General features: G+C 42.1%; 1 protein-coding gene across 1 annotated transcript in view; it reads right to left on the bottom strand.

Moving 5' to 3' along the window:
* SASH1 (SAM and SH3 domain containing 1) overlaps positions 1-14357 on the bottom strand; it is a 178859-nt gene that overhangs the window by 21640 nt on the left and 142862 nt on the right. The window contains exons 10-13 of the mRNA XM_058534247.1: positions 10556-10902; positions 5126-5200; positions 3337-3480; positions 187-322 (exon numbers count right to left, since the gene is read on the bottom strand). Coding sequence (XP_058390230.1) covers positions 187-322; positions 3337-3480; positions 5126-5200; positions 10556-10902 — 702 coding nt within the window. The remainder of the gene's footprint in view (positions 1-186; positions 323-3336; positions 3481-5125; positions 5201-10555; positions 10903-14357) is intronic.

The raw sequence follows: 14357 nt of genomic DNA, 5'->3' as shown, positions 1-14357 counted from the left end.
CTGCTGTACATCTACTGCTGAACAAATGCGACTCTAAGTCCAGTTAGTTTGCAGGTCTGTCTCTCCAACAGCAGCCTAAGGGTAGGAACTTGTCTTATTTATCTTTAAATGGCCTGAACCTGACGCTCAGTGCAAGTCTGATATTGACTCCAAAGGAAATCATCCACTATGATAAACTGGACGCACTCATTGAGCTCTGCCCGCTCAGGGAACTCCGAAGACTCTCCACAGACCCTCCGGCTTTGAGCTTAGGCTTGTCCACATGTTCACTGTCAGGCTGTGAAGACGGAGGGGAGCCAGGCATCCCGTCGAGGGCCGAGTCCTGAAATGGGTTTCCACAAGGTTAGCTTTCATCAGAGTGGACAGGTGTCACTGTGTAATTCACAGCCATTTAGCTTCAACTAAATCAATCGGATCCATCTTTACGCCCATATTTCATGCTGTACCCAACATTCTCCTCCTTTTTAATCTAGACCCTTGCTTCATTTTAAAGTCGTGGCTCGTGTAATTATTAATTAAGCACTCAAAAATTATTTTTCACGCTCATATAGATGTTCTTGAAATCTCCGAGAAAAATCTATCTACCTCTTTGACAAAACATTTCACTAAAGGCTTAGAGACTCTTAGCATCCTCCCCAGTCCAGGAATAGAGCTGGACTTCAAATGCAGATCAGGTATAATCCTCTAGTAATGCAGTATCTGGAAGTACTACTATCAGAGAATATTTAATCTATTTGAAGGGAAATATTTACACTCAAAAAAGTGTATTCCTCGTTAAAAAAGAAATGGCCCGATTCTTAGGTTTCTATTACACAAATTATTGAAACTGGCTAATGAAATACCAACTTAGGACCCAGACATACAGCAAATATACTATTTTTCTGTCTACGGTAAAATTTCCATATGCCACCCTTCGGTTTTAGCTTCTTTTACATGTTGTTAGTAAAAACCTGTGAAGTCTCCTTCAGCTCAGAATGCTCACGTTAGTGACTCAGCAGTGACTTTCCACTTTTCAGGTGCCTATTTCCCATTAGTTTGGTTGCCCTTCATTTGCACGTACAAGTATAGCAGGCTATTGGACTAGTGGTGTTATACAGACAGACAGAATGGTTTATTTGCCAAAATAGAACACTCTCTGGCATATTACACCGCCTCGTGAGCACAAAACCATCCCTTCGAAACCTGTTATGTGCACAGCGCTGAATCATCAGAAGAGTGTTGACAGGCCTCTGCAAACATTTAAGGATAATAGCAATGGCAGCTTCTGATCCAGAACACATTTGTGCTTTACACGTGAGGAAAGTAAGCAAACAACCTCAACAACAACTACACACACAGGTGCCATGACTGGAAAGTTACTGAAGCTGCAAAGTATGAATTCCTGAATACATTTTCATTCCTCCTTTCTGCATCATGAAACAAGTCATCTTTCCAAATAAAATCTTTTTTTTAATGCTTCTGAAAAAAATTTATATATTTTGAAAGATAACAATATGAAATATACATCTCTGATACTGGATGTTCTCAAATGCTTTTAAAAATTATTTATTCATCACGTATTTGTTGATTATCTACAAGAACAGGTATTATCCCAGATGCTGGGCATATAGCAGAACAGAGCAGACAAAAAATCCTTACCATAATGGTTGGTATACTGCCTAAAAAGTTAAGGGGAAAAAAAACCTTGCAACATTAATTTTCTCTCTCCATAAAGCATTATAATGATCACTTATTCCTCCCTTTATTTTTTTTACTTATGTGAAATGATTGCTTTAAAAAAACGGAGAACTAAGAATACAAGATAGTAGTAAAATTATAGAAAAATGCTTAAAATGACATTAAAGTTCTATGCTCATGATCCATAAAGCAGAAAACTCCTGGGAATGTGAAGTTTACAGAAGCTTTTAGTGGATGTTTCAATTTGGGGGGAAAGCCAACTAAATAAAGTGCTTTAAATCCGTGGTGCTGCTTTCATTGGTGTGAAGTCCACTTCAGAGGAGGGTGCACAGTTTGCTTCACTGCTGGGCAGAAATACAGACCTGCCATCACTCCACACCCATATGGACAAGAAATGAAAAGAATAAGGAAAACAACCATGGGGAAGACACACTGGAGGCAGCCTAGACTTCCACTCCCTCTAGAGGTCTAATAAGCCAGAGTTTCTCAACCTGAGCGCTCTCAGCATGTCGGATGGATAATGCTTTGTTGTGGGGGCTGTTATAAAATGTTTAGCGGCATCCCCATCCTCTACCCACTAGAAACCAGTAGCACCCACCCAACCCCACCCCACCCCACCCCACCCCAGCTGCGACTATCAAACATGTCCCCAGTTATTGCTCTGGGGTTGGTGGAGGAGAAAAATCACCACCCCCAACCCCTCGAGAACCACTGTAATAAACTGAAAATGTTGTGCGGGCTTCGTTTGAATCACACTGCGGGCGGCTGCCCAGCCAGCGTTCAGTGATTCAGACCGAGGATGCTTGGCTTTTAGCTCACTATGTCCACCAGAGGGCAGCAGCTGAGCAAAAATGTCTCTTTCCCTGCTCTTTTTATTTGGTAGATAAAGCGGCATTGCTTACATGTTTCAGGCAGACAACCAGCTCAGACACAGGCACTTCAACAGACTACAAAATGAACGCTATGGAGGGGAGAGTGTTTTCAAAATTGAATGGAGAGGCCCAGCTCTCCAAGGCTCTTTATACCCTCCACTCATATAATTAAGATGGAAGCTCGCCATGTTTCTAACGATGAAATTATAGAGCTGGGGGGAGATCAATTCTGTGATATCTTAATGGCTGCGGACAGGGCCAGTTAGTAAAACACCCCCAGGAAACATGGTTACTATCGGTGCCCTGTATCCAGGAAGCGCTTTCTGAGTTGACTTCTCAGACTTGCTATGTGCTTCTAGAACAACCTACGCTATCTTTGAAGAGTCTCCTAAGAAAACTTGAGCGTCTTTTTCTGGTTTGATTCTGGTGACATCCATTTTGTGGCAAGGGCTATTTTAGAAAATAACATCCTTCCTTTGTGTTCTAAGTTTTAGTGCGTATTGCACTCAAGAATCATTTCTTTGCATGTCTGCCTTTCCTCTCGTCTGTACGTAGAAGGCAGGGCCTGCATAGTGTCTTCCCAGCATCCAGAACAGTGCTAGGACACCCTAAGTGCTTAATAAATGTTGGCTGAATTGAATGTTTGTCTACACGAACTAAGCATGGTCGTGAAGCCTGGTTAATGCCAATGAGTGTATTCGCGCCATTTAAATTCCAGACTGACCATCCTTGGCTTCCTTTATCGTCAGAAAGAACTAAGGGGGCTTTCTGCTCGGCCATCACATACCTGTTCAGAGACAGAGCTGCTGTATTTTTTAGACATTCTCCTCTTCATTGTCTCTTTAACCGATTTCACCTTTTTTCCAAGAGAGATGCGGGAGGCAGTGGGTGATTTGATTACTTCTTTGTACACAAAATCTCCTTCTTTACCCTGCAAGACAAAATGTTGTAAGTTCCTTTAATCACAGAAAATGAAGCCCCCAGACAGGTTTTATTATTATTCAAACCATTAATGTTCTACCTCTCAGAAAACATTGGCACCCCCCAGGATCTTGAAACTGTTCCTATGTTAACTCAGTGCCGGACTATTTTTCTTTTCAATTAAAAATTAAAATCTGACTACAGGGCTTTTATTTGTTTGTTTAAAGTGGGACGTGAGTCACTTTTTATTTTATTTAATCTTAGTACATTCTTCTCCTATTATACTTATTTCTACCATTTTAAATACCCAAGGGGATTGCATTTCATCATTAAAGAGTGATTTAGATGAACCAACGTTCACATAATGCCAGCAGTCAGGAGGAAGAGAAGGATGATACTACCGAATTTTTCTAGGAAGGTGGTTAAGAATGAAATGGAAAAGACTCAGTCATTGGAAATCCAACATCGGATCGGATTTATACTACCATAGAGCTTAGTGTGGTCAACTGCTTAGAGTGTGTAAACTTCCTTTTCAGAATCAGGTAGACTGTGGTCACCTCCCATTCTATTCTGCATTGGAAAAAAACAACTTTGCCGAGAGAAAGAAAAAAAAAAATCATACTTTCTCTCTCTTTTTTTTTTTTGCTGAATAAGATTGGCCCTGGGCTAACATCCGTGCCCATCTTCCTCTACTTTATAGGGGATGCTGCCACAGCATGGCCTGATGAGCGGTGCATCGGTCCGCACCCAGGATCCAAACCTGCGAACCCCGGTCCCCGGGCCGCCGAAGCGGAGTGCAGGAACTTAACCACTACACCACTGGGTCGGCCCCAATATTTTCATTTTTAAAAGACTGACTACATAAAATAATTGGTTTATGAATCAATAAAATTTGATATCCAAATAAAACAGTTTTATTCTTCCAGGATATTTTCAAACACTTCAAAAATCACAGATGGGTGGGTTAGCTGACACAGGATCATAACAAACAGAATGCATGGAATCTTAGTTTCACAGTTTTATGACAAAATGCATAAGGGGAAAACAAAACTGTATGTAAAAACCAACCTACACCCCTGGGGCCTGAAAAAGCAAACCTTAGGGAGAAGAAGTTGTACACCACAGAGTGGCCTGTCCCCAGACTGTGATCCAGAAGCAAGAATCTTGGCCCCAAGGAGACTGGGTTCATTCTAAGACCTAGGCTTAGTATAAAGCTATGTACTTGGCCTGTGATGAGACGGTTTTTAGAAATGCTGGCACGTATTCTCGGTACCCAAATCACAGGGCTCCATCCTGTCACACGACCTGTGTGGAGTGGTCATATGCGCTGGAAACCAGCGTGAACAAAAAGCACATGTGCAGAAATGACTGGGACCATACAAGCCACACTCATCTGGATTTGTGACTTGAAGAAAACTGGAAACAAAAGCATTAAAGAAACAGGGGTACTATGAGGAAGCGATGGAGGCCAGAGGTGATCGTCGTCCATTCCACGTGGAACAGTGACGAGTCTTTAAGATGGGTGTGATAGGGCTTCTTTCCCATATGACTGGAAAAGTTACCCAGTATCAATGCCCAAAGACAGTAAATGTGAAGCTACATCAACCACGTCACTTGAATCCAAACCTTTAGCTTTTCCTCTGACGTATACTCACCACTGGGTCAGAATTATTGCTGCCAATGTGCAGAGAACGATTTGTCAAGTCAAACCCTCCAAAACTGCAGGTTCTCTGTGGAGAGGAGAGGGGAGGGCGGGAATAACCCAGTTATGCTTATGTCAGCCAGCAGTGCACCAACCCAACACACTTCCTGTTCACAGGACACCACCGAATCACACATGTGTTACAGGATGAACGGAGGAAACAAGAAATGATGAGGAAAAAAGTTCATGATTCATGTTATAAGGAAACTTGACTCATTCTGCCCTTACACAGGCCACTGGAACTGTGCCTACACCAGAGGTCCAGCATCCCCTTAACGTGCAAAATCCAACCCGTCAAAAAAAAAATACAACACTACAATAAGTCCACGTGTTAAGTGTTGTAAATCTCCCTGTCTCTTAGTAACAGAACTTCCCCCTCCAGGCCCCTAACATCAGCTGCATAGAGTAGTGATAATGAGGGAATATGTATTAGGGGATCCGTGTGCTCCCAGGGGTCTTGGGAACCAGGATCTGCAGTTCTATGCAGAGCTCGCCACTGACAGCAGTCTTCTCTACCAGACTCTTGTTTTGTTTAGTTTTAAATCTCTGAGAAGGAGGAAAGGTTATGTTTACAGTAGTCCAATCAGGCCAAGAGGATTACTCACTCATTGCTTCCCTGACCTGGCCAAAAATGCTGATAACTTTCCCATCTAACTGCCCAACTTAATTAATTAGGACCTTTTTCTCAGTGTATAAAGTGAAGATATCACATTTGACCAGAGAGAAAAAGGCTGATTCAGTGACTGTCTTTGACCGTACTGCTGAATTTCAGTAGGAAAACACCCATGTTACAAAGAATGAAAACTTAACAGTTGGTCTCAAACTTTATGGAATTGCTTATATTTCAGTGATTTTACATTTCAGAACTTTGTTTGAATTCTCTGTTGTTTTTCTAGCCAAAGGTACTCAACGACCACTACCACCCTCCCCCTGCAAAAAAATTCCATAAGAAAAAAGAGAAACTCAAAGCATACTAATTTTTGTTACCACTGATTATCTTTTTAAGCAATTGGTAATAAAAGTTGAATAGCAGAATTGGGTTCCAATATTTTATACTACCTGTTTCTCAGAGAACTCTAGTTAACAGCTATTAAATGGGAGAAATGAACAGAAAAGAATAATGTATACTCTAAACATTACTTATTCAAAATAAATATACTTCAGATACATAATAATTAACTAAATTCAGAAGGTAGAAACATCCAGGAAGGAAAATGCCCAGGATTCTGGAATCTCACAGATCGTCCTGGTTCTGCCACGTCCTTGCTGTGTGACCACAGGTAAAGTACTTAAACTCTCTTGAATTTTGATTTATCTGGTAAAATACTGTCTATAGTATATATTTGAAGACTTCTAATTTACTGCCTGGCACCAAGCAGACACTTGATGAATGCTGGTTTTTTCCATTACCTTTCTTTCCGGCTACACTGGGAATTTGGCAGCTCGTGCTGACGACTGTCATACTGAAGTTTAGGCTTAGTCAACACTCTAAATTTGCAAATGAAGGGCTGGAGCTCAGTTCTGGGCCTTACATTCCAGGAGCTTCCATTGTAATACCAGAGCATCCCAAGAATGGGCCAAAAAGTGAGCAATGGCAGGCTTGGCAGAAGGGAGATAGATACAGAAGTGTCACAGGAGGCACTTCGGGATAACTAGCATTCAGGCTGTCACACAACTGTTTCTCTCCTTCACCAAAGCCGCTGTTGCTGTTTTAAATAATCTACCATGGACGTGATTTCCAGTGCACGCTATTCTAATTTTATGTTAAATATCAGATATGATTTCCCTTATAGCCAGCTTAACTGGACCTGTATCTTTTCTATAAAAACAGAAAGACTCATTTCTGTAAAAACGCCCACCAAATCTCTGAACCTAGAGGCAGTGTTATGACCACCTCTCAAGGCTAATTTTTAACATTAACTTTTCCTTTCCAGCTCACGATGCCCAATGATTTTCTCATTTTTGCAAAGGCAGAGATTTCATCCTAGTTCCTTTCCTGTGACTCAGGGCTTCACAGACACAGTATGGTGCCCAGATGCCTCATCATTTTATGGCTTTCTCATTTCCCTGCTTTAAATTCCAGCAACAACTACAACACTAGAGCCCAGCATGCTATTTCTGATGCATATGAAATAACTGACAAAGAATTTATGTGGAAACTATAACTGCAATAAATTTGAAGCTCATTTATGTCTCCAGATGCCTGCTGTATTCATTTATTCCTAAAATAAAAAGCTTCAAGAGTGAACTGGTTTTCTTAACTACCAACTAAAACCTCTCCCACTGATATGCTAAGATATCTGGAACTGGTCCTTCCTTATCAATGGAGGACGGACAAAGACTAGAACAATAAACACTGCTTGAACTCATCTCCAATTTTTTCTGTATTACAAGTACTTCTCAAAGCAGGGCACTTTCAAGAGAAAATAGATTGCAGAGAGAATAGTAAAAGAAAGTAAACCCATCTTTGACTTTGGTGGTCTACATAAATGAAGCCTAAATGAGGTTTTTCTAGGTTCATACATCTCCTGTATAGATAATTACAAGAACATGTTAGATAGATGTTTGTGGGTGAGGAGAGCCAGTCAACGGAATGGTCATGCAGTTGAAAACATGTTTTGGGGGGAGTTGAATTTTAAAAATGGACAAAATTCCAAAATGTCATGCATGTCTGCTCGCCCGAACAAAAATTGAATGACCAAATGAAAAGCAAAACAAATGACCATTTCCAGTGAGTACAAAGCATTATCATTTCCCTGAGGTTTCATCAAGCAAATATGGCATTTTTTAAAAGACAAAAAGATCAAGATTGAAGATTAAAGGAAACTGTGTGCTTTTGGATAAAATGAAGGAGATACATGACAAGAAGAATGGAAGAAACTTTTTAAGTAAACCAAGCAAAGAAATAAACTCTTTCTGTTGTTAGAACATGTGTTCCCTTATGTTCTTTGAATAATTAGAAAATTAAATTTTGTTCTGCCGATTGTACAATTATACTTACAATAAAAAGTCTGTGAAAAGTTCTAATTTAGCATTGAACACATATCTCAGCAAGTATTAAAACTGTTCAAACTGTCTTAAACTCAGAGCACCTTAAAAATATCCAGCCTCAGGCTGAGACTTGGAATAGAGATTACACAGCGCTACCTTTTCAGGGGAAAAACAAATTGGTACATCAACACAAGCTTGTTCAGATGTCCATACTCAAGGTCAATGAAGAATTCACCAATGGCCCAGACTGTTAAAAATTAGCACAGATCTTAGAAATATAACTTCTAGACAGAAAGTCCTGATGAAGTTATATTATTAATCCAGCAATAAACAATACGAGGGGCACACAAGCAATTCAAGGAGCTCAATTTGGAAAAAGTCTCAGTATTACATGATTTAAACTCAAGGGAGTGAGTCATCAATTAACAGAGAAGAGGCAGATCTGCTCTATCAAGGTCATGTCAAAAGGTACGGAGGCAGATGAACTGGGCAGAACACTTCTGAAGGTAAAAAATAAATTATACCAAGACTGCTTAGCCACAGATAATTTACAAAAGATCCAGGAGTCAGAACCGAATGAGTGAGAAAATTTGTTATTTTATAACAAAAACATAATCAACCCAGAACTGTTGCCATGGTGTAGAAAGAAACAGAAGGAAAGTTGTTACTAAGAGTATTAAAAGTGTTGCAAGATTTATATGAATGTGAAAAGATGGAAAATAAGATCTAGCGAGAAAGTCAATACATGTGGGAATATCTGGAAAACCTCAGGGCTAAGACGGCCCTAATGATCTTTTCAGAGCAGAGAAGGTCATTTTAAGGATGATATTGACCAACTAGTCTCCATTTCCACAAAAGCAGAACTTGACTGAACGAATTCAAATTATGGTAATCATCTAGGGAAGAACATCTTACTCGTGAATGTGAAGGACCCTGGGAAAAGCCCCCACGGGAGGCTGCAGTATAGTCTCTTCCTTCAAATCCCTAAAAGGGGACACAGCCAGCAGTCCAGAGTGGATTAAGCAGGGCACCAGGGCACAGCAGCGCCAGCAAGCCCACAGTCCCTCCCTGCTCTGCGAGATTTTATATGGGCTATTGTGCAAGCTAAAAGTTGGGTGAGAATTTCAGGGGGAAAATATCTATATCCTTAAGTTCGACATAAATCATGGCCTAAAAATAAATTTTACGAGGTCTCTAATAATTCAGGAATAAAACTGAACAACATCTTATTATTCGAAAGTAAGTACTTTATTCCTTTCTATGTATAGAAGAATCTACGGGGCAGTGGAGAACATTTCTAAATATTGACCCCCTTGTTTAAAAAGATAAGAACATCAAATATATTTAAGCAAAACAGGAGATTTTTTTCCTCTGGTCTTTTTTTCCTTTTAGATTTAAGAACTTTCCATTTACCCCTACTAATAAAAGCAATATACTTGACAATGTTTACAAATCACCAAATTGGTGATTATGATGAAGACAATCTTTCCGTGAGTTATTGTTTTATATTTAACTGAAAGACTAAGCATCTGTTTTAGGGGCAAAATGTCCTTCTGTTTTGCATCAGTTTCTCTGAGGTCAAGTGACATGATAGCCAAGGATCAAGCAGCCACTCCCAGAGGGAGGCCAAACCCCAACCCTGAACAGCCCTTCTCTGGATCAGCTTCAATGTCTAGTTTTAATTAAAAATCAAACAGCTTCAACTGGCAAGAGGACAAAGGGAAAAGAAGAAGAGGCCGTTACTAAGTGAAAGGAGGGTTAGAAATTGGAGGTGATGGAATGGACCCTGAAGGGATGAGTAGAGGAGGAGGAGGATGCCAGGCTCCATGAAGAAAGGCCATAATGCTTGACTGCACATCACAGAAATGACAAGGCCGTCCTGGTGACCCTCTCTGGGACTCACAGACTTCTGGTGGATTCTCAAGAGAACCCTTTTAGTACAGCGGTCCACCGTGGCGGCCCACTTCCTCTTTGCCTCCTCGTCCTCCTCCAGCAAGCACCGCCTTAGGTCCTGCTTCTCAGCCTTGCTCAGGCTCCTGTCTGAGGCAGGACGCACTAGCTGGGTCAGGTTCAGGTGGCTGTACAGGCTGCGCTCCACCACGTAGGTGATGTTGAACTCGCTGACGGAGGGGCGCCCGCGCCCCCTCCTGCCGGGGACGCTGCAGCCCCCGCCCCCTCTGGGTTTCTGCCGGAGGAGCTGCAGGTCACAGGTCGCGCTGTTAATTCCTTTTCTGGAGGGTCGCTGGCAGAGGAAAGCTCTGGAACACGAATAATTAGTATCCGTTTTCTTCCATCGGATCTGCTTCCGGACACTCTGAACCTCCTCCAGGGACACTAGGAGGTGGTGCCTGCGACGGTGGTTGTCATAGAAGCAAACACTGTCGGTACTTACCCCGTGGCTCAGAGACCCCAGACTCTTCTTCATCTCCCCCTCAGTGAGCGAGCGGGAAACCTTCTGGGTCTTTTCTTCTTCTGGATAAGAGAAGAATGTCCCCATCTTCTTGGGGGGCTTGATCAGGCCCCGACTTTCTCCTTTGCTGAAGGTTTTGACCAACTTCCTGCCAGCTCCCCAGGTATCCAGGCTGGTAGATGATGGAGACGTGGTGAGAGAGTCTGAATCATCTTCTGGAGGTTTCTCAGGCGAGCCATCAAAGAAAAATGGCTTCTTGTGCACTCCAGAGTAAAGGGCGGACCGCTCATCCAGGACTGGGGCATTCTCAAACACAGGTTCCTCCCCGCCTGGAGGGGAATCAACACAGACAGGGTCATGATCTCCTGTAGACACAACCTTCTCGTTCTCCCACAGATCTGTCTCTACACCCGCCCCCTGCCAAAAATCAGCCAGTCCATGCAGAAACCAGTGATCTCCCCTATATCACTTACTCTCTTCATACACTCAGCTCCCACTTAAATAAATGCATATCAAAAAGAAAATAATTGAACTCTGCAAACATGGTTTCACACAAGCTTAATGTTAAAAGGTTTCAGATGTGTTTTCTTCTCCTTCTTTAAATATTTTTGCAGACCAAACACCTTAACAGGCTTATTAAAAATGCCATTTGGGAAATCTAAGCCAGTCATTATTACCATATTCCTTAGCATCGAATGATAACAATCCTGCCCAGTTTGTCGGTGCAATCCTCAGGTGCCAGGAAGCAGAATCTTTTCCCTTTCTGAAGGGCCTTCCTGTTGAGTCTGGAGGGCTTTTTATAGTCAGAGTGTGACGAATGTTGTGTGGCGGACACTGATTTTGTTTATTGGTACATGTGACATTTAAGTTATTAAATCACCAAGGGAGTCTGGTACAGAAACACCATAAAGGGTTGTAGCTTGCAAATGAGGCTGACAAATGGTCCCCGGTTGACAGGCCAAACACAAAAAGCTAGGGAACTGGGTGATCCCAGCCAGACATTCCCATCAAGTCAGGCCCTGCTAAGAAGCAGCAAGGGCATTTAAGGGCCTGAACACGTAAGCAGCCCCATTGAGTGTTCCACTTCATCTCAAGGATTCCAGCTCTTGAAGCCTTTGCTGGAGCCAGGTGTCGAGCCAAGCCCTCCAGAGCCCAGTGGAAAGGTCTGGACTCGCTGGCAGGAAACCTGAGTTCTTTTCTGAGTGTTATGTGAATAGATGCGAGGAAAGAAGTAGGTCAAACTGTGGGTGTAGTGGTCCTAACTGGCTGTGTCCCTTTAATTATAAGGAAACTTTTGAACACTGCAGCTTTCCACCAGCTGAACTGTAAAGGGGAAAAAATACAGAGTTCCTTGGCACAGAAGGATGGCACTAAATATGCTAGCTGGGACGAGGGCACCAGTGCGTGGCTGAACGTCAGAGACAAAGGGAGAGCACTGCGCGTTCAGAGGGAGAAAGGTGAGCAGATGGGTAGGAGTCCTTTAAAATTCCAGAAGTTTCTTATTTTTCCAACTGATGGGAATTATAGTTACAAATATAAAGAAAAAAAGAACCACTGCTATTAAATACAACCCAAGATTGACTTGGATGTCAAGGAGATGGCGGTGGGAGGGAGATTCAAAACTAGGTCCAGTCCAAAGTTCTCCATAATCTACAGCACAAATATAGTCACTTAAGACATATTCCTGGATTTTTCAGGAGAGTTTCAAAGCAGGGTCTAGGGCTCTGAGAAGAATTCGCCAGACCAGAGGCAGTGTGCGATTATTGTGAAACTTTCTTGCTCCTTCCTCAGGACATCTGATGAGTAAGGTAGAGAGACCAAGAGTCCTTATACTGTTGCAAGTAAAGATGGCAACCTCTTCTGGATACAGTGTACCTCCACTTCCAGGAAGAAGTGAGGGGGCCAAGACGAGAGGCACAGCCTGGTGGCAGAGGCAGCCCGACAGTGGACTTCTCTATAAAGGTTGTCCAATCACAGGTCATGGCTCGACATTTAGCCCAAGTATTCACAGAGCTGTGCAAAGGCCCTTATCTACCCACAGTCCTAAGGGGCTTTGGGGAAGTCAAATGGGTTGACTGGCTATTTTAAGGACTGGGCACTCAGCCGTGGTCTCTAAATTTTCTGGACTTTTAGGGTTGTCATCAGAGGCTCCAACACTTCCGTGTCACATTTGAGTCTGGAAACAGCTGGTGCACACATGTCCATGACATTATGTAGCTCCACTTCCTGGTTCCAGAAAGTCGGCATCTGGTAAGGAGTTTGCAGGAGATGTGGCGAATGCTTCTAAAGTGGCCGCATCAGCTTGTGCTGGGCGCCAGCCTCTCGGGGTCTGGGCTCTTCTGCCTGTGCCTGACCCAAGGCCTGACTCCTCGGGTTTTGAGCATCATTTCTCCCATTCTCCTTGGACTTGAAAGGACAACTATCCTATCGGGAGAAGGACAAGCAAGATGGGCTTGCTCCATGCTCCATCATCATTTGGAGTGATTTGCTTCACCCAGTGACCTCTATCGATCTCATTCAGCTGAGATCAGAATACGAAAGGAAAGGGATTTTGATGGGAGGCGGGAGGTAGGATATGGGAAGACTCAGCGCCAAGAGCACAGATTTACGCTCTAGATCCCAGCCCTGGCTCTGCCACTCACCATCTCCACAACCTTAACTCCTTCATCTCTCTGAGTCTGTTTCCTCACCTGCAACATGCCTACCCATCTTACTAATATCTACTACAGGGCTATTGAGAGAATAAAACTAAATGAAGAGAGGTATGCGAAGGTACTTTACGAGCTGAAAAGCACTGTACAAAAGTTGACGATTCATTATCGGGTTACAGATGTGCCGGAGCAACGGCACACTGATAGGAAACCAGACTACATTCTATGCTGGGAAGACCATGACTGACACGCAGGTATTAAAACACCCAAATGTAAAATCAGCGTTGCACCCAAATGGAAACAGGGTTACCACGCAAAAAGACACCCAAATGGAACCCTGGAATTAAACACATTGTAAGTTTATGAAATTGGCCATAAAGCAGATCTCTCTCTCTCTCTCTCTCCCCTCTTATCTTTTCTCTTTTAATCTCTTCTCTCCCACAATAACTCCCCCACTTTCAATATTCCCCTAGGGGATTTAAACTGATACATAATTATAACAAAAAAAAATTATAAAACAGCAATAATAACAACAGGAAACCCTATCTATGTAAACAAGGGGAAATTCAGTTCTCTCCAGGGCTTGATTTATGTACAACAAAAAAGCCTCCACAATGATAATTTTTTAATCTACACATTAAAATCTTGAAATTCCTCACAATGTAGATGTGGCATTTTAACAAGTAGTATGCTTTTTTTTAAAAAAAGACTTATTCTTTCCAGGATTTTTTCCAATTCACTTATCCATTGCCAAATAGGAAATCTTATTCTTTTATTTTCTCTTTTTGGGAGAATTTTACAAGATGCTGCAAATGCACGTTACAAACAATAAGAAAGATGAACGGGGTGGAGATTTAAACTGTCATGATCACACTTCAAAGGTTAACTACTCATTACAAGAAATCTAAGTTTATGCCCCTTTTGACATGATTGCTTCATCTGACAAGTGGCTTAGCCAGCAATATGGCCCTGAAAGATCACTTAGAATGGAAGGTCCTTAAAGTCCCATTTGAATTGAGACTTGAGACTGTTTACAGAAAGAATAAATCATCCAAAAGGATATTAGAGATCCAAAAGGATATTAAGCGCCTCCATTGTTAGATGTTTGCCTGAGCTGGATGTATATCAAATTT

Source organism: Diceros bicornis, chromosome 39, assembly GCF_020826845.1.
Source record: "Diceros bicornis minor isolate mBicDic1 chromosome 39, mDicBic1.mat.cur, whole genome shotgun sequence".
Lineage (NCBI taxonomy): Eukaryota > Metazoa > Chordata > Mammalia > Perissodactyla > Rhinocerotidae > Diceros > Diceros bicornis.
The sequence above is the reverse complement of the archived record's forward strand: the minus strand, read 5'-3'. Positions and strand labels throughout refer to the sequence as shown.